This window comes from Falco peregrinus, chromosome 2, assembly GCF_023634155.1.
Source record: "Falco peregrinus isolate bFalPer1 chromosome 2, bFalPer1.pri, whole genome shotgun sequence".
NCBI lineage: Eukaryota > Metazoa > Chordata > Aves > Falconiformes > Falconidae > Falco > Falco peregrinus.
The window spans coordinates 44,387,934-44,409,279 of record NC_073722.1 but is presented as its reverse complement, the minus strand read 5'-3'; the positions used below and the strand labels follow the sequence as shown (position 1 = coordinate 44,409,279).

The following is a 21,346-nucleotide window of genomic DNA, read 5'->3' as shown; positions in this document are numbered from 1 at the left end:
CAGCCGCCCTCCTTCTCCCCTGCCACCTTGCGCTGTACAGCACGGCAGCGTTTTGCCCTCCATCCCCTGGTAATTTTCCCACGCTGGAAAATACCGTTTGACACACCTTATCTTCTCCCTCACCCACCAAGCAGCCGAGCTGCCCATCCCTACCAACAACCCGCTAAATTTAGCCGACTCGCCGCCACCGCGTCTCCGTAGCGGGGGCGAGCGGCAGAGGCGGCACGGCCCCCGCACACCCCCCGACATGCAGCCACACGCGTGCCCACGGCTGGGCGCGGGCGTGCAGGTGCCGGCCGGCAGCTACTCACACCACTAGCCTGGAGATGATCCATGAGACCATGGCGCTAGGTGCCGCAGGGCTGGCTCTCCCGGCAGGGAGGGCTCGCCCCGTCTCCTCGCCCGCCGCCGGCCGCCGCCCGAGTGAGCGGGGCGGGCGGCTCGGCCATCCGGCCCCGCAGCCTCAGCGCAGCCTCACTGGCGGCGCCGCCGGCAGCCAACGCGCGGCGGGCCCGGCCGCCCACATTGGGCAGGGCCCGCGGCCGCCCCCCGCGGTGCTCGGCGCTGCGGGAGGAGGAGGGGGAGGGGGAGGGGGAGGAGCCCCCGACGCTTCCCCTCTCCCACCGGCCTCCCCAGCCGGAGACCCCCGGCCGTACGGGGGGTCTTCGGGGACGCAGGGGGCGGTGGCCGCGCCAGCCGGGCTGGGTCCCTTCCCCGCGCTGCGGCAGCGGGCACACGCGTGTCGCTCCTGGACCACCGCGGCCCAGCAGGACACAAAGCAAAGCTTAGCTTGACTGTACGTACCAACCTAAGGACAAAGTACAGCATGGTGTTGATGGGCTTCTTGAATATATAGGAAGAGACAGAGTCCCCCCCGTGCCCCAAAGTTTCCAGGCACAACCAAGAAGGGTACTGGCCACACGATCCAGGTGGATTCCCATCACGATGCATGATGACAGCCAGTAATCTGTCCTCCACGTTAGTTTTCATTAGGGGCTCTCACAGCCGTGAAGCCCAAGTTCCACAAGGAACATTTGCCCACACAGAAAACAACAGATGTTGGCTTGACCTGCAGGTTGCTCTTCCCCAAGTTTCCTTCGGATTCTTCTTTTCCTTCGCTACATTGGCACATGCTGGACGTGATTAGAACACTAGTAATCATCTTCTACTGCTTTGCTTTTTTTCTTGTATCAGAAGCATACATGCCCATGGGAATTCATGATGTGTTTTAGTCTTCAGCAATCCTTAGATCTCAAGCTTGCCACCAGGAGACCAGCCCCAAGCTTCACTTAGAGGGTGCTCCATGGAGCAGTTGGCCTGGTTTCAGGCACCAGGGCCAGGGTTCCAGCCGCCCTGGCTGCACTGCAGGATCCCTGCCTCCATGCCCAACACATTGTTCTTCTCTAGGACTGTGCATCTGCAGCAAATTTTCCGTCATTCTGAGACAGCATAAGCTGAAAGAGGCTGAAATTCACTAATGTATTGTGAGTAACCCGTGAGGAACTCTTCTGGGGAGAGACTGAATGTTTCAAACCAGAGGCAGCAGAGCTAGAAGCTGATCACGGATCTCTCCAGTCCCAGGTGGCCACAGACATCCTCACACTCCTGCCCTTTTCCACAGGGAGATGATCATCACACAATATCCAGCCTTTACCTAACACCGTTCTTCCACAACGGGATCAACTTCTATTACACAGGCTCACTGGAGCTGGTCCCCAGGAAACCAGTAGCACCCATAGGCTTCAGCTAAAGCCGCAGGGATGGACATACACGTAGTTAATGTTCAGCTCCTCTAAAAACCACCTCCGAAGGGGAGGACCCGCATTGCTGCTCTCGCTGCAGTGGGCCTGTTCCTCCACCAGGGGGAACTTCCACGCCACGCCGTGCGCGGTACCCGGCTGCCACCTCCTCACCCCGCTCCCCGCCTTACAGCGGCATCGCCGCCACAAACGCCGCTGGTTTTTTGCTTACAGACAGGCTGGGAACCACGGCTGAAGGTACGGGGCCACCATCAAACGTCCCCACCTCCGCGACTGCAAGGGCCTACAGCGGCAGCATCGCTACAGCCATCACTGGGACTGCGGTACAAGCACCACAAAGCCAGGAGTGGGTGGTCTGTTGCAATAAGCAAGTGGTCTCCTCAGGACAAGGATCGCTCTCTGGAAGAGCTGCCTTCTCACCAAAAGAAGCCACTAGGTCATCTAGCCCAAACTCTTAGGCAGGAATCATCCAGTGGCTGTCTTGCTTGTGCATTGTAGCCAAGCAAGTACTTGAAAATCTGTTACCCAAGATTTTTCATGTATTGGGATTATTTAGTGTGAAATTTTAGACTGCACGTTGGCAGACACTCCACAACATCATTACAGTTAATGGTCTGACACTATCAAGTATAAGGCACAGTTCTCTCTGCACAAGTATTTGTGTAGTCACTGCAGTACACAGAACTTGCCATGTAGTACTTGTAATACACTCGTACTTAGTAATACACTTAGTATTCAAGCATAGAAAAACAGACCAACAGGAGAAGATACTGGATCATAAAGAGACATAACAGACAGCACAACACCACCCAAAGCTGCAGCAAAACATCTCAGTATCAAAAGCATAACTCAGCCTCATGCTCTGATGGCTCTTTCCAGCCCACCATGCTCCCTGAAACTCCTGCTAGTTGCCATCACTGCTGACCCGCAGGTCCCTTTTCTGGGCAGCGACCATCAGAAAGGCTTGGAGAAATTTTTCTTCTGTTTGGTAGCTCTCTCTGACAGGGGTAAGCAAGACTTCGACCCCTCTTAGTGCTGCTGGTTTGTACACAACGACACAATCACCACCTGATGACTGTTGACTGATCTTAAGCCTCAAAGGTACACAGCTAGTTAACAAAGTAGTCCAGTGATCGAAAGCCTAATGAGCCTGTCAATGTGAAAGCAGGAAGCTTTACTTAAGTACATACTTGGCAAACAGAGGGTGAAGGAGAGAAATTCAGCTCAACTGAGTCATCAGTGTAAGGGTGACAATGCCCCCTATCTACCCTTTATGGACTGTGTCTTAGGATAAGTCACAGAGCCCTGCGACTGTAAGCTCCACACATGACATCCCAAGCATCCCGGAAAGACGCTTTGCTTGAAGAAAGCCTTTCCTTTGCGATTAAACCTCCTGATCCAGTATATAAAGAAATAATGGAGAGACACATTAAGAGCTAAAGCTTAGGGACAGGTATGAATTAATTTACACAGCCAGCTCAGCAGAGAGGCCACCCAATGCTAGTGGAACATTTCAGAAGAGCTTTAGCAGTGGAAAAAAGTCAGGCAGTGAAAAAACCTACACAGACTGCACTATTAGATGGTTTGTTCCCTGTTCCCCAAATAACAAAACAAATCAGCTTTGTTAACGGAGGCAATGCCACCACTCTTGCCCTAAATACTATGCAGCCTTCTCCTAGCAACTACTTTTCCGAGCAGCTCACAGCTATGGAAAATTCAGACCCCCCAACAAACACCTCTATCATAACCAGACTCATTCCTCTTTGGCTCTAGGGAGAGGGGATGTCAGCCTCAGAGCTGCACAACAACTGTCAAGCCAAGTCTTCTTAGAACAAGAAGAGTGATATATACGCACAAGGCACTCTGCTGCTGAATCCAGAAAAGGTCAGGAAGTAGCAAGTGCAGACAACTCTTATCAAGAAGGAATGTCCTCCAATGGATGAAGCCTACATGAGAGGCATTTCAAACCAGCTTGAGAAAAACAGAGAACTTAGCTAGGGAATGTCCCCAGGTATAGAGAAAAATATCAGACAGGAAACCTGTGGTGATGTTTGGGTGCTGAAGTTCATGTAAAGAAAAACAATAACAAAAAAAATATTAAAATATTAAAAAATACACACACAATAGAAACAGTGCACAGATATATAGTATTGTTACAGTAGCTAAAAAGTATCAGAAGAAATATAGTTTGATCAGGAAATAGATATTCTTCAGGTACATGCATGCGTGCACACACATACACACGCTCAGCCTCTTGGAGGAGAAATGTTTGGTCTTCCACCCACTGGAAGAGAATGGGTGATCTCTTGCATTTATCTCCTGACTTCTACTTGGGAAGCAAAAGAAAAAAACAAATAGACAAAACCTGAAAAAGATAATGTGGACATTTAGAGAAAAAATCCAAGAAGGATGCAGCTGCTGAATACAGTATGGAGAAATGCCCATTTCTAAAACTTCAACTTTACTAACAGATATGGACTAGATAGGAAAAGGTTAATGCTACTCTATGTGGAGTATTGTTAAAGCATGTGGAGACAGTCAGCATTTTCTGGCTGCCATTTCCATCTTTATTATTGAATTACTTGCTTCAGAGCTATGGCCATTAGCAAAGAGAGATTAAGAAATGCCTATTTTGTCTCAAAAGTGTGGTCTGGCACTTGAGCTGGGAACTGTGATTGCTGAGAAGCACTCTTCATTCTCAATGACTCACTACAAGATCTTGGGGAAAATACCAGTGCGCTTAATGTATCACTTGGCTTTAGGTAACCAAAATGGGACAGCTTAGCCCCAGATATTCTAATATGAAACTTTGCAGCACAGAGATCAGTCACTGGTACTCGGCATCCCCAAATACTAAGCTCTGAATACCTCAAGTCATGCATCAAACATATGTTCTAAGAAGTCTGTTCTTTGCTTCCCATACCTCCTTCTTTAACTTACATGACGCAAGATGCCTCTGCCTTGGAATACATCCATGTGTCTTAGATTAATTCACCAGTGGCTGTGAGGCACTTGCAGAACCTTCAGCTCCATGGCAAATTATTCCAGTTCAGCATGTTTTCGATTCTACCATTGCAGAACAAAGAAAATGCTTGGATAAGAGTCTTTTTTAAGTTGATGAAAAAAGGACTGTATCTTAGAGTAGAACTTAATTTTTCAGCCTTAAAAGCCAATAAAGACATTAACGAATTGTCACTATTACTACAGTATTTCTGACACTTAAATTAGTTTTCTTGTCCCTTGTTACCTGCTACCATCTTTCCAGTTCAGCCTTGCCATGCACAACCATCAGGTCTATTTCATGTCTCCAAATGATCTGCCTGTCATTATTTATGTTCTAAACACCCTGCTATGGACAGCTCACAACAGAAATGTAAAATGAAAGGGAACAGTTCAATAAAAAAACATATGTATGAGCAAAAAAATTGGTGATCAGAAAATAGATTGTTGGAAGAGAGATCTTCTGGATCAAATTGTATAGCCTCCTGGTACAGCAGGTAAGAAGAGACATTGCCTCCTCTTAGGGACGTGATGTACAGTTTCCTTATATTTATGAAGCACTTCTCCCCATGTCCCTGCCAGAAAAGAACCCACTCACATATTTGATAAAGACTGCAAAAAAAGGGGAAGACATGCTGCTCAGATATCTTGGTTGGATGCTGGGAGAATGTCAGCTTGGGATTTCCCTATAGCAGGTTCAGATTCTCACCGTCTTCCTTCTGAGGCTTTTCTTTTTCATGAACACTAGCCGTCTGAATGTCTGCTGGAGTGAGATGGCAAGCATGACAGAGATGTTCCCTCTGTTAAGGAAAGGAAACTTCTAAAAGAAGAACTGCAAGAGTGACTTCTAATAATAAGGCATACTCTCAAGCCTGGAAACCACGAGCAAGACCAAGCCTGTTCTAGCTTTAAAACAGGACATTTCATCATTCTGAAAAAGGAAAGGGCTGCTTCCTGGGCAAACTGCTGTGGACAGTGCATACCGAGTGAAGACCAGGGGAGGGTTACTCTTTCAATTTGCTGGTGTGTGCCTCTCTGGGCCCTAATTATCAGCTATCACCAGGCAGAAGATACTAAGGTGCACAAAGCTTTGGTCTGATCTAGTGTATCAGTTCTCATATTCTTGCCTTGGAAGGATGGGCTTTTTTAAATTTTATTACTGTATACTGTCTAACAGTGACTACAATACAATAGTAAATGTACTGAAGGATGACTTGACCATGTTCTTGCCCTTAAAGCAGACACAGAGAGAAAGGAGGAAGGTAATTAAGTGCTAGAGTGAACATGACATTTGTTAAAGAGGGATGTTGAGAGAAATATGGTCAGTGCATGGCCTTGAGGTTTCACTGAGGCGCCATGCAGATGGGAATGCTAAAGATAACAAGAAACTAAACAATGAGTGAAAGGGGCCTCTCATGAGCAGAACAGAGAAGATTTCCTTCAAACAGAGGAGGAATGTTGGGGAGGCTATTGATAGCCTTAATTATGTTAGGGGAAAGCTACAGGACTGTTGCAGACTGGTCTTAGCAGTTTCTAGTGACAGGCTGTCTTCAGACTGATGTAATAAAAAAATCAAAGGCAGTAAGAGAGGAAAGCAAAGTGGGCTTCTTTGCTGTCCCTTGCCTTTAACCAACCGATCTGGTATCACAGGCATTGCTCTGTTTAGCAGTATCCTATACATAGGTGAAATTACTAAGCAATTACTAGACTACTATGGCTTTGTAAAAACATGCTTTAATAAACTGTATAAATGCTACTTCATGGTAAGTGTTAATAAAAAGCTGCTAATGACCTTCAGGATCAATTTAAATCCCAGCACAAACCAGGATGTGGCAACTACAGATTTCAATTTTGTGCTGAGCCCCAAGGGAGACAGAAGGAATCTAACTGCACTGGCACACCTGGCAAAGATGCCTTCCCATAGGAGCTGCTCAGAAGTACTTGCAGGTGAGCAGCAACCTTGCTGTGAGCGCACTCATTTCTCCAGGGGCTCTCCCATACATCTACCAGGGCTTTCCTCCTCCTCCCATACACAGCAATACACTTGCCTCTCCCATGTGTGTCCTGTTCTGTTCCTCTTAAGCCGTGTAAACCACCCACTACTTTATAACTGGTTTCTCCTCAGTTCTAAATGCAAAGAGAAATGCTGAGTGTCAAAGCACAGAGCTTATTAAAGACACTGACTCTCATAGTCATGAACATGAATTTCCACCACAGTAAACTAGTTCCAGTTCTATTTAATTCTAGGAAAAATAAAAAGGATGTCAGAGAAATATGCCTCTCTACATAGACAAGTTATATAACTATATTTTCTCTCCGCAGTCAGGGTATACGAAAAACCTGCAGTATCATCCTGCTTCTTTCTCTCATTATGTGGCAGTAAGAACAAGTATTAATTGCCTTCCCAGGGACAAAAAAGGCTAAGCTCCAAACCTTAAATGGAAAAAAAGCAGGATCCAAACAAACAACTTAGAGACTTCAGAAAAAAGACAAAGGAAAAATACATCCATTGTGATAAGAGTTTTCAAGTTACCTTCTATAGGTTATTTATAGAGGACCCATCCCTACAAATGTTGCTCCCTTTCAAAGACTTAGAATATCTGACTTCAATGCCACTATTAATGAGACCAGATAACAGTTTCTTGGCTAGTAGCTACTTTCAACTTACAAAGGTCAGAGTGGTGTGGGAGTACCACATAGAGCACTCCCAACATTTGGTACTGTGAAGTGATAACATTCTAATACATTTCTGAATGATGCATGTCTGACTAAGGACAGCAGCAGTAGTTTTTCCCCACAAATAGTGATCCCATCTGACTCCTAACTCAAGATTTGAAAAGGCTCCAGCTGAAAATGAAAATTTGGACTCCTAGAAGTCTATGCTACAATACCACAAACTACTCTATAAATACAATCAAGAGAAAAAAGACAACAGCCAACTGCTAAAAAAAAAATAAATAAAAAAGCTATCTACATATCAGTCTCCAGCCAGAAAACTGAAAGTTTCAATCTCTCTAGCTGCTAAGAGAAACATTTGCAAGCACCTGTTCTCCCTCCCTCTCCCTCCAGGCTCCAATAAGACACTCTAAATTGCAGAGTATGCAGGTGACAGAATGTTTCTGTACTCTCTTCTCCCTCAGACCCCATTTCAGGCATCCTCTGTTGAAAATACTTCATGTCTAGTACAGCTCAGAGATTCTCCAAGTGCCACTGAAATGAAATGGACGAAATAAAGCCAGTTGAATAGCACTGCCAACAGCAGGATTGTGAAGGTATATCTATATCCCATGAGAAGTGTGCCAGCGAATCATATGGTCTTCCCAGAACTACCCTGAAACCAGTTAGGGCACTGATAAAGGTGTTGCTGTAACAACACAGAGCTTACTCTGAGACAGCTACACAAGTATGTCCTCAGTAGCCAGGGGATGATATTCAATTCATGCTGAGCTCCATACCGCTGCAGCTACACCTGACTTAGTAGAATAACTGAATAATTTAGGTTGCAAGTAGCCTGTGGAGGTCATTGTGTCCAACCCCCACTTCAAAGCAGGGCCAGCTTTGAAGTTGCATCATACAGGGGAGAGCCTTGTCTCCAGCTAATATTTCATAAAGTAGTCTAGACGTGACTTTGTGAGTTGTGACTGTTAACAGCATAATGGGACATGAGATAGTTTTAACCTTACAACAGCTCTGCAGAACTGGTGTGGTAGGCAGAGACCTGAAGCTGTTTTAGCACTAAAGTTGTCTTCCCTGGTGCCAGCAGCATAGCAGCTACCAGAGTGCTGTGCAACAGGTTGTGCTACAAATCTCTTACTGGTAGCAACTAGGTCAAGACATTGCTCTTTTGAAAGGAAAACTGGTTCTGCAGAAGTCAAGTGCATTCCTTCTATTCACTATAGGCAAGAGGATTTCAAACCCTGGTTTTGGGCTATAGTAAACACATGTGGTGGGCAGCTGCAGCTATTACTTAAGAGCTAATCCCTGTAATATCCTTTGTTAATCTAACTACAATGATAGAGTGAAATGGAACATATTCAACATAAACACAGGGTGCATGTTAGATTAACAGGATTACCTGCTGCTGATGGTAATACTACACTATATTTATTCAGCACTTCTTCAAATAACAGAAGGTACTTTTTAAAGGTGGATAAATATTGGTTAATCCAAGAGAGGAAAATGTAAATGCAAAGAGGTTAAGTAATAATGCCAGTTCCATACAGTAAACTAGTAGTAATAACCCTAGACACATGCTCTAACACAGCATTTCTTAAGCCATTGGTTGCTATGACCTGCTCATGAAGTCCTAACAATTACAGCACATCCTGTTTTCTCATGCTAACAGTCTGCTTATAAAGCAATGTTTCTATTGCTAGTTAAGTCTCCAATTTCACTGCTCGCTTTTGGCTAACTTTGAAAGAGTCTACACAAAATCTATTTGGGGAGCAAGCATATAGTTTACAATGGTAAACCTAGAAAAGGGATCATTCTTTCCTTTGCACTGTAGTGTGTCTAACACACTGTGCTATGGAATAGTCAAATGTAAGCAACCTGAACCCTTTATAACTTATCTGGTGTTTTCTATAGTCTTTGTTCATAAATTATTATTTTGCATTCTTCCTGTACAAACAATAGATGTGTTTAAAGCAGTCTGATAAAATAATGAACTTCAAGAATAAAACTTTCATTTTTTCACCTCTTTAAAAAATCCTTTATGGCCACAACCAATTCCTGTGATTCCCCTCTTTAGACATCATTCTTCTAATGTTCATAAGGTCATTTGTACCATGGGAAAACTGTGAACCCTGAACATACACTGTGCTGCTTATTAGCTCATTAGTACCTTGTACAAGCATTCACTCACAGTAGCTCTTAATAAAGAAAAAATTTAAATGCCTACCTAATTTGGGCAACAATGTGTAAACCAAAGAGTAGCACAGACATCATCCCACCTTATGTTTGCATCTAGTTCAGCGTTTACTCTTAACAGAAAAGGTGGAACCCAAGTCAATAATCAAGGACCTCTACAGCAAATGAGGAAGATTGTAGAGGAATGAAGGCGGTGGGTTGATTAGCATTGATAACATGCAGCTGTGGCCTTGCCGCAGAGGCAGTGGGTTGATTGACATGGATGATGTGCAGCTGTAGCTCGTTCCTGATAAGTAGTTAAATAGCCCTGAGGAGTGTGGGGGTGTGTGTTGGGTGTGGTCTGCTCTCTGGTGGAGGGAGATAGGGCACAGACAGTAGAATTTGACCAATGGTAAAGCCTGGTTGCAGCCTACTGGTTTGTTTGTGCTGCAACAATTGGTGCCCTGTGTGAGGCTGATTGAGTTGGACTCTGACTACAACAACTGGTGCCCAACATAGCTGGGACAAGTGGGAGAACCTGCAACCCATAACAGACACCACGAGAGATGAGCTGTTACAACCAATCGATATGGGTGTATTGCAGTATTTGTTGTCCATCTTAACTCAAATTGAAACTTTTGGTACCCAATGTAGATGGGACTAATTGATATGGGTACAGAAGAATAAAATTCCACTTTAACAATGCTTATAGATATATTTCAAAAAAGAAGTGTAAAGTATAATAAGAAGGCAACAAGAACTTTGCTAGGATGGTGCAAAGTAAATGATGTGCTAGTTATGCTGAAAAATTTCTTCAGTGTTCAGATGTGGCAGAATGCTGGAAAATTTCTTTTTGAGGCTGCCTTGAGGGGCGATAAAATTGCAACAACATTGCTAACAACATGGAGATTAGTCTCAGACTTACTAGAACAATTAAATGTGGACAGGGAGACAAATTCTATATTTGCAATGCTTATGGATATATTTGAAAAAAGAGGTGTAAAATATGGCAAAATGGCAATAAGAATTCTGCTAGTGTGGTGTAAAAAGTATGATTTGCCAGTTACAGTGAAAATGGTTTTCAGCATTCAGACATGGCAAAGCATTGGAAAGGTACTTTTTGAGGCAGCCTTGAGGGGAGACAAAATTGCCACAGCTTCGTTAACAACATGGAGATTGATCATAGATTCACTAGAACAATCAGATGTGGACAGAGAAATAAACCCTATATTAACAATGCTAATAGACATATTTGAAAATAAAGGCATAAAGTATGAGATGGCAATAAGAACTCTGCTAGGGTGGTATAAAAGGAATAATTTGCCTCTTATGGTAAAAGATGTCTCCAGCATTCAGAGATTGCAAAGTGCTGGATTGTTACTTTTTGGGGGCTGCCATGAGAGGGGACAAAATTGCTACAACGTCATTGACAACCTGGAGATTGGTCTTAGGTTTACTAGAACAATCAGAAGCAGACAAGGAGACAAAGGCTGCAGTTGAAATAGCCACATCCCTGGTTGCAGAGATGATGCCCAATAAGGTACCTTTGGCACCATTGGATTCTCTGCCACCACCTGATTCACGCAGTCAAGGCTGGCAGGAGGAGCAGAATGGTGCCAGGTCAAGTGGGCAGAGTCAGTTCCCTTTGGGGCAGCAGGGAGATCCGGTCATTGTCCTGTTGCCTGTCTGTGATCCCAAGCCATCTGTGATAGGTTTATCGGAGGAGACCTCAGGTCATGTTCAACAACCAGTCCAAATGACAGCATCGGGACCAGATCCTGCCAAATTCTGGAAAAAGATGCAGGAGCAAGCACCCACGGAAGAGGATATCAATGCTGCAACTGCCATGGGGGGCAGGGTCTTAGCTTGCCCAGTGCTTCGAAAGGATGGTAATGCTCCCCCTGAGTGGGAACCTTTCAACTGGGGAGTGATAGAAGAGTTAAGATCAACCTGTATACAGTACAGAATAGGCTCACCCTATGCTCAATCATTGTTACATAGTATTTTCACAGCAAAGCTTACTGCTTATGATTGACGTTCAATTGTGCAAATTATATTGACCCCTATGCGAATGTTAATGTTTGAGTCAAATTGGAGGTGCTTGGCAAATGAGCAATCATTGATGAATTTAGAATACCCCCAGGATGATCCACGTTTTGGGGCAGGGATTCCACAATTGATGGGGTAGGCTCCAGTTAACTCTCCTCAGTTACAAGCTCGCTTACATCCTTTAGTCCTGCAGCAGGGAAAAGAATTAGCTCTCCAAGCTTTATTGCAAGTTCCGAATCATGGCATTCCACAACAGTCATGGACCACAATAAAACAAGGCCCAAATGAGGGATATGTGTCATTCCTGGATAGGTCGAGAGACGCCTTGGACAAGCAAATACAGAATGGGGCAGCTAAGGAAGCATTGTTACTTCAGTTAGCTAAGGACAATGCAAATGAGGATTGCAGAAAGGCGATTGCAGGCATGGTGAATTGTAATCCCACTTTAATAGAATTAATGGATGTAGGTGGGAAGGTAGGAACCACTGCCTTCCAAATGGAGCGTCTGGCAAAGATCTTTGCTGATACGGTCAGGGTTGTCCACCATTGTTACACATGTGGGCAAGAAGGTCACCTAAAGAAGGACTGTCCAAAGCAATTGAGGCCGGGAAGGACTGATGGCTCTGGTTTGGTATGCTGTCGATGTAACAAACCAGGGCATTTTGCAAAATACTGTAGACCTAGATTTAACACTCAAGGACAGTTACTTGTAGGTGGCAACAGAAAGCAGGGAAACGGGGAGGAACTGTAGGATGATACAAATGAATCTTCCACAACAATTCCAGGCTTATGCAGCCGACTCACAACCCAAACTTCAGGGAGCGCCAGATTGGATGTTACCCCAGCAGCCGCCATCACAATAGAGGATGATAAAGTACATAAGGTCCCACTGAATGCTGAGGGACCCATCGGCAATAAAATGAGTGCACTGTTGCTTGGACGTTCTATTGTAACATTACAAGGTTTGTTTGTCTTACCAGGAGTCATTGATGCTGATTATATGGGTCAGATTCAAGCAACCGTGTGGCCCCCCATTTCCCCTGTGTCAATTCCTGAAGGTAGCCAGATTGCACAATTAATTCCTTTCCAGGCGCAAGTTCATTATGCCCATGACAAAGTCCGGGGCAATGAAGGGTTTGGTTTGACAGGAACATCACAAATTTTCTGGACTCAAAGTGTACAAAAGGCTCAACCAGCTCTAACCTGTAAAATCACCTTTGCCAAAGGGACTCCTGTAACACAGGTGACCAGAACGATTGACATGGGAGCAGATGTAACTATTATATCTGCGCACATCTGGCCTTGCTCTTGGCCTGTCTGTTCTGCAGGTTCCATATTGGTGGGAGTGGGTGGTGTGACACAGTTTCCAAAGTCAGCGTATGGTGCAAGCTCAAAACCCTCAGGGCCAGACGGCAACAATCCATCCCTATGAATTTGTGGGGAGGGATGGGACTTTTTGGGACAATGAGGAGTTATTATTGGTACCCAGAATGATTTTTAATAGGGGCCACTGATGGAGGGAATACGAAGACCTACTCTGCCTTTGACTTGGAAGACAGATACCCCTGTTTGGGTGGAACAGTGGCCCCTTCCTGAGGAAAAATGTGTAGCCCTCCAACAATTAGTCAAAGAACAATTAGCACAAGGATACCTAGAACCTTCCCATAGTCCTTGGAATACCCCTGTGTTTGTGATAAAAAAGAAATCAGGCAAATGGTGTTTGTTACAAGATTTAAGGAAAGTTAATGATGTAATGGAGGGAATGGTAGCCCTGCAATCGGGCATGCCTTCCCCAGTGATGATCCCGCGAAACTGGGACATTTTGGTAATTGATTTAAAAGATTACTTTTTTAGTATTCCTTTATATGAAGCTGATAAATGTAAATTTGCTTTTTCAATACCTAGCAGAAACAATATGACTCCTTGTAAGCGATACCAATGGACGGTGTTGCTGCAGGGTATGAAAAATAGTCCTACTATATGTCAATGGTATGTAGAAAAGGCATTGTCACCTGTACAGGAACAATTTCCACAAGTATATTGTTATCATTATATGGATGATATTCTTGTACCAGCTGCAAATAAGGCTGAACTTCAGCAATTGTATCCAGTTTTGCAGCAGTTGTTGGCCACCTTTGAGCTATGTATAGCACCAGAAAAGATTCAACAAGCCCCGTGGAATTACTTGGGAGTTAAAGTCCTAGATCGGATGCTTGAGCCATAGTCTATCCAGCTCTGAGTAAATGTCAGAACCCTAAATGATTTGCAAAAATTATTAGGGACCATAAATTGGGTAAGGCCATACTTGGGCCTTACAACAGAACAATTGAAACCACTCTTTGATCTATTAAGGGTGACACTGATTTAATGTCTCCCTGATCACTAAGGAATCCAGCTTAGCCCTAGAGAGGGTGGCTGATGGTCTGCAACAAAAAAGGGTACACGGTGTAGACTTAGAAACTCCGATATTTATGTTCATATGTTGCCATTGCTAACTATCATCCCATGGGATTGTTGGGCCAATGGAATGAGTGCCAGCAAGATCCGCTACATGTCTTAGAGTGGTTATTTTTATCTGTACAACCACGGAAGAAAGTAAGCACTCAGATTGAAATAGTATCAAAAACCATCACCAAAGGACACACACGGTGCATTCAGCTCTTGGGCCAAGATCCCAATTACTTGATAATTCCCACTGGATGTGATTATATAAGCTGGTGCTTGGCAAACAGTTTACCACTTCAGTTGGCTCTGGAAGGATTCAAGGACAAATATCCTATCATCTTTCCAGTCATAAATTATTATAAACTTATTCGGACATATAAATACTTCAAAAGCTGCTGGTAGCAGATAGCCCAGTGCAAGGCCTTACGGTCTTTACAGATGGTTCTGGGAAATCAGGAAAGGCAGTGGTCACTTGGCATGATGGGAAGCAACAGCAAGAATTGATGCACTTGACACAGGGATCACCTCAATTGGTTGAACTTAGTGCTGTCATTGTTGCCTTTAAAACGTTTTCTCTATGTGCTGTAAACATTGTTACAGACTCTTTATGTTGCAGATGTTGCGCAACACATTGACAGTGTGCTGCTTAAGGAGGTAAATTCTGAAGAACTATTTTTTTTATTAAAAACATTATGGGTAATAGTGAGTCAATGTACACATAGATATTACATCCTGCATGTCCGCAGTCACACTGGATTGCCAGGATTCATCTGTGAAGGAAATGCCTGTGTTGATGCTTTTGCAGCTCCTGCTTGGACTCCTCCAGTGCTGTATCTGATATAACAGGCCCTCATGTCTCATCAATTTTATCTTTGGGGGCTCAGGCACCGGTCCATCAATTTAAAATATCTTCTGTGGATGCAAAATCCATCATCGCCACTTGTCCAGAGTGTCAGCAATTGGGTCCTGGACTAACATTTCCACGAGGGGTCAATCCATGTGGATATCCGTCCTTGGATCTGTGGCAAAATGATGTCACATATGTGCCTTCTTTCGGTCATTTACAGTATGTTCATGTCTCCGTTGATACCTTCTCAAAAGTTGTATGGGCATCGGCCCACACTGGGGAGAAGGCTCTGGATGCCATTTTACATCTTCGACAGGATTGGGCTGCTCTGGGGGTTCCGAAGCATCTCAAGACAGACAATGGACCGGCACATTCATCTGCACACATGGCCAAGTTCCTTGCCTCTTGGGGGGTGGAACATGTTACTGGCAACCCGCATTCCCCAACTGGCCAAGCCACTGTGGAATGTTTTCATCATACTTTAAAGCTACTTCTTGAAAAACAAAAAGGGGGAATGGGTTCTGAGACTCCGCATGCTTGTCTATGGAAAGCTGTGTATACATTGAATTATTTGACTGTGCCGGCTGGGAAAGAATATCCTGTGATTATCTCACGTTTCTTGTCTTTGCAGGGAGGTGATCCTCCTATCTGAGCAAAGGTTTTAATGCGAGATCTACAAACGGGAAAATGGACAGGCCTGTGGGATTTAATTACCTGGGGATGAGGGTATGCTTGTGTCTCCACAGGTGCAGGGCCGTGGTGGCTTCCAGCTAGGTGTGTTAAGCCTGTTTTAGATCCTAGAATTGACAAGAGGACATGAGATACCGGCTGTTCCACAGAACCCTTGAGAGGGGAGTCAGAATATCTGGGTGACCCTGATGCGGAGGCTGAATCAGATGTAGCTTTGTGCCTTTTTAACTCAACCTGAACAGCCTTTCCACATATCCTGCCAAGGGCCCTACAATAGATGATAAACATGGCCCTTTTGGTTAAAAACAAAAAGGGGGAATTGTAGAGGAATGAAGGCAGTGGGTTGATTAGCATTGATAACATGCAGCTGTGGCCTTGCCTCAGCGGCACTGGGTTGATTGACATGGATGATGTGCAGGTGTAGCTCATTCCCTCTAAGTGGTTAACTAGCACTGAGGATTGTGGGAGAGGGGGTTGGATGGAGGAGGACAGAGAAACAGCACAGACAGTAGAACCTGACTAACAGTAAAGCCTTGTTGTAGCCTACTGGTTTGCTTGTGCTGCAACAGAAGATCAAGCATCTCTCAGGGATAATTTGTCCCACTCATTGTAGACACCTATTTTAGTATCTGGGGATGTTTCTCTCCATTCCATGCAGAACAGACCTAGACAACAAGATGCCTGCTGGTGGATGAAATTCATTAAATGCATATTTGTTGTATTGGCAGTTTGTGACCTACATGTTATACGAAGTGAGACATATTCTACCTCTGCTGCAACCAGAGGCATAATGCTAATCACCTTAGTGGTGTGAGTCAGGGAAACTACCACATGACATAGAATCATGCCTTCTAAAATTCAAAGTCCACTGATTTTTTTTTTTCCCCAACATTGCATTTATAGAACCCCTTTCAGCTTTGCCAATTATTTAAAACACCTAAAATATTTTTTCACTTGCTTATGAAGCAGATCCATCTCCAGCCACACCAAGGCAGACATACAGGTTTTAAGCTACTCCTCAGTTTACGTGTCCAAGTTTGCTGGACAACAGAGACAGCCTGGAATAACTTGGCTGTGTCTCTTATATTCTCATTAGAAAACTGCAGCTGTAAATTTTATTCTGATAATTTGTGCTTAGGAAATAAGAGTAAGAAGAAGCACTAGAAACTTATGTTGCAGCACAAGTTCCTCTGCAAATGAAACTGGAAAATGTCATTTCCATTTTTTGGACAACTGCAGTTAGGTAATTATGCTATTTAGGGCATTAGATACTGGGAAGCAAGAAATGTTCAATTTTGCCTTCTTACGCTTCTTAGAAGAGATGAGAGACAAGACAGGCTGCTATCTTCCTCTTATGAGATGACAAGGCTGACATATGATCTCTTTAAAAAAATGGTGAAATTCCTGTTTTCACTGGAGTCAGGAATTTGCTTCAGAACTACTGTTCTGATTTCAGGCACAAACCTCTACTGCCAAAGTCTAGTGTTTGGAGAACAGCCGTTAGTTTCTGACAGCTGTGAAGAGAGATGGTTAGGGAAGACGCTACGAACTTTCACTGACAGGTAGTTTACTTGGGAAGCTTTACAGAGAGAAGGAAATGACAAAGTGCTTTACAGTGATAAATACACTGAACCATATCATAATTACTAGGGCCAGTACTAATGCCCAGCTGCACTGCAGGCTTCAGCTTGGAATTCAGCTGCCACCCCAGTGGCCCTGCAACTGTCCAGTGCTCCCTTCTGCCAGGCTGGCTGGCAGTGCAGAGGAAGCAGCCTTGGTGCATGCCAGGAGAGCTGAGACTGAAAAAGCACCAGTAAGAATCTGTAATTTACAGCTGTACCTATTTTTTAAGGGATAGTGTTGCATTTGCTTTAATTAAACTGCACAGAAATCACAATGCCCGTTTCCAATTTTTGGACTGAGAGTACAGGGAAGGTGGGAGGTAGTTTGAAGGCACAGGTGCATCAGATGCACTGATTTTCCTTTGAATATATTTTACTCAAAATCTCTGCTCTTCCATATTATTTCTTGCATTGTCTCTTTATCTGAAACAGATGACTCAATCCCAACTTAATATTAAATATCTTCTGGGAAAAATTCTTAGCAGCTGCCTCGCATGCATGCTTCTTTTCCTCCCTGGTATTAGACAGCATAAGAACTTATAAAAGTTTAAAAGAAAAAGGAAATATTAAGATTAAAATAATGTTTAATTAGTGGCTATAATACTCATCATCTTTCATGTACACAACATAAAGCAATTCATAAGAATGATTATTGTTATCCCCATCTTACAGAGAAAGGAGGTGAATTAAATTATCTGCCTAATGACACACTTAGTGTTAGATTCCAGATCTGGCTCCCAGTTCTGCGCTATACCAACTAGGTCACATTTAGCAGTGTACAGTTTTTAAAAATTCTATGTTCACCAGTATCTGGAATCTCAACCTTTCACACCCCATTTTTTTTTTTTTTTTCCTCCAGCTTCACAGGTACTGAAACTAATCACATTCCTTTAGCTTTGTTAACATTGTATCAGCACAACATGCACAATTCAAAAAAAAACCCAACCACAAACAAACCAAAACCAACAAAGGACTGACTTCTCAGTTGACTCTTGACATGAAAAGACACTGTATTTTCCTGGAATCAGAGTTTGTACACGAGCAGGGAAAACATACAATATTCTCTGCTAAATATCCATTGCTCCAGGGAGCATTGCTAAGTGGCAGGACAAAAAAAATAGAGTTAAGAAAGCCAGCACTGTTGGCAGGGAGTGGAAGGATTTGCAGTGCATCGGTAAGACTCAAGCACATACACCCTACCCATCAGGATCACTCTCAAGTGCTTTCTTCACATCCAAGTCCAAAGGCTGAGCCCCTTTTTAGGTGAATACACATTCAAGAACAACTAAAGTTCTTGTCCAAATTGCACATACTTGTGACTCACAACAATCACTACTTCTCCCCCTGTTCACTATTTTGTCAAAAACTACATTAAATTATCAAAGCTGAAAGCATCCCGAACACTTTCACAAGAACACACATGTGGTTTTGGAAAATCAAAAGCAGACTGTGAATTTTGTCCAAATAATCCTAGAAAAGCATGTGGCAGGCTAGTTCAATATTAGAAAAATTTCTGTCACCTAGTCTAGCATTCACTGACCTCTCAGAAGCCTGAGATGCTGAAATTTCTTGGCAGATCCACAAGAGGAAGGTGTAACTTTCCTCCCAAGGGAAGAAGCTCAATCACAAGACAGATTTGTTTAAAAGAAACAGCAGGAAGGCCTTATAACAAACTTCAAGATCCTCTCTGGCACTGTCAGGGAATGGTGTAAAGGCTAACCAGACATTGGCAAATCCCAGGTTTGTTACTTCAACGATGAAAGATCCTGGACATTACTGAGTTGCAGAATATGAGTAACATGATGTGCTTTCAGTTTGTTCTGAGTCTTTTGGAGGTAAAGCTAATTAACAAAGAACAGTTTCATAGACTCACAGAATCATAGAATGATTTGGGTTGGACGGGACCTTAAAGATCATCTAGTTCCAACTCCCCTTCCATGAGGAGGAACATCTTTAGACCAGGTTGCTTAAAGCCCCATCCAGCCTGGCCTTGAACACTGCCAGGGATGGGGCATCCAAAGCTTCTCTGGGTAACCTGTGCCAGTGTCTCACCACCCACACAGTAAAGAATTTCTTCCTAATATCTAATCTAAATCTACCCTCTTTCGGTTCAAAACCATTCCCCCTTGTTCTATCGCTACAGGCCCTACTAAAAGAGTCCCTCCCCCTCATTCTTATAAGCCCCCTTCAGGTACTGGAAGGTGGCTATATGGTCTCCCCAGAGCCTTCTCTTCTCCAGGCTGAACAACCCCAACTCTCTCAGCCTGCCTTCATAGGGGAGGTGCTCCAGCCCTCTGATTGTCTTTGCAGCCCTTTGGACTCTCTCCAACAGGTCCATGTCCTTCTTATGTTGAGGGTCCCAGAGCTGGACACAGTACTGCAGGGAGGGTCTCACCAGAGTGGAGCAGAGGGGCAGAATCACGTCCCTCAGTCTGCTGGCCATGATTCTCTCGATCCAGCCCAGGATACAGTTGGCTTTCTGGGCTGCAAGTGCACATTGCTGGGTCATGTTGAGCTTCTTGTTCACCAACACACCCGAGTCCTTCTTCTCAGGGCTGCTCTCAATCCATTCTCGGCCCAGCCTGTATTGATACTGAGGGTTGCCCCAACCCAGGTGCAGGACCTTGTACTTGGCCTTGTTGAACTGCATGACGGGACCAACTCTCAAGCCTGTCAAGGTCCCTCCAGTGTGTCAACTGCACCACTCAGCTTGGTGTCATTGGCAAACTTGCTGAGGGTGCACTCAATCCCACTGTCCATGTCACCAACAAAGGTGTGGAACCTCACCGGTCAGAGTTCAGACCCCTGAGGAACACTACTCATCACCATTCTCCACTTGGACATTGAGCTGTTGACCACAAAAAACACTTTGAGTGCAACCATCCAGCCAATTCCTTATGCACTAAGTTGTCCATTTGTCAATCCGTGTCTTTCCAGTTTAGAGACAAGGATGTCACATGGGACAATGTCAAAAGCTTTGCACAAGTCCAGGTAGATGATGGCAGTTGCTTTTCCCTCATCTGTCAACATTGTAACCCCCAGTGTTCCTCAGTTCATTAAATAATGTTGCTTAAAGTTCACCGCATAGCTTTACCTAATTTTCAGTGGCTCTTTTTGTACACAGGTAGCAACATCAACAAGACATTCCTGCTGTGCTGGTCGTTTCTAAGACTTGATTCAACTATATCCATCAAGATAATATTGATTTGCATTCTTTTATTAAACAATGATATCCCAAACCCTTTGAATTATTAACTGACAATGTATTAACAACTGAGGGGAAAAGGCTTTTTTCTTCCAGAACAGGTCTTCTCCACCTGGAGCAGTCAAGGAATACCAAAATCAGTATGTAATTACTAACCACGCTTTATGTCTATGTTTGTTCATGGTTATTCTTTGAAGGTTATTGCATCACTCTATCTATAAATACCTGCTTAACTTTAGAATTAGTCTGAAAAATTTAATATTGAATCCCAATCCCCAGACAATACTTAGTATCCAATTAAATAATTAAATCATTAAATGTTAAATTAATTCAATTAAAATTTAATAGTTGATCCTGATTTACCATTCTAAAAGTCCTCTCACAATTTCCTCTTTTGACAGTTCTGATAGCAAATGTCAGTCCCACTAACCCACAGCTTGCAAAAGAAAAGCAAATCAGTCCCCACTGTGGAATATGTATGGTAGCGGAAAGGAGTAAGTTCAGCATTTTTTAAAAATTTTCCCTTCAGCAAGTAAACGTAATTGCATAGCATTATAATGTACTTTGTGTCAAAATATGTGCTTCCTTTAGCTTTAGACAGGGAGACAAAATTCATTACTGTAAGACAAAAATTACTTTATTTTAACTTATGGTAGAGAGATAAGCATGGAAAAAAGAGCCAGAACTAGTTCTGCCAGTCTTGCAAAGCTGATCCATGTGAGATGTGCTGAGGTAACATGACTGTACCTGAGAAAAGAGCTTATACAGGCTTTTATCTTTTCATGCTACAACTGAAGCTAGATTGAATAGCAGTAACTGATCTACTTTAGCTACTTAAGGAGTAATTAAACTACATCAGTTTGGTGCTAGTGAATAGGCA

General features: G+C 43.7%; 2 protein-coding genes across 12 annotated transcripts in view; one reads left to right on the top strand and one right to left on the bottom strand.

Annotated features, from left to right (window-relative positions):
• The window catches only part of REEP1 (receptor accessory protein 1), a 70,518-nt gene extending 69,993 nt beyond the window's left edge, over nt 1-525 (bottom strand). For 3 of the 11 annotated variants that reach the window (XM_055795999.1, XM_055795997.1, XM_055795998.1), the window contains exon 1: nt 312-517. In XM_055795999.1, coding sequence (XP_055651974.1) covers nt 312-343 — 32 coding nt within the window. In that variant the 5' untranslated portion in view covers nt 344-517. Of the gene's footprint in view, nt 1-311 lie in introns of all 11 variants that reach the window. The other 8 variants (XM_055796002.1, XM_055796003.1, XM_055796006.1 and 5 more) reach the window with 7 other exon arrangements.
• Nucleotides 526-10,033: 9,508 nt separating this feature from the next.
• Nucleotides 10,034-18,102, top strand: LOC129783943 (uncharacterized). Its single transcript, XM_055797802.1, has 2 exons — nt 10,034-11,497; nt 12,443-18,102. Exons 1-2 carry the CDS (start codon nt 10,948-10,950, stop codon nt 13,087-13,089), a joined length of 1,197 nt encoding a protein of 398 aa, XP_055653777.1. The 5' UTR covers nt 10,034-10,947; the 3' UTR covers nt 13,090-18,102.
• Nucleotides 18,103-21,346: the final 3,244 nt, after the last annotated feature.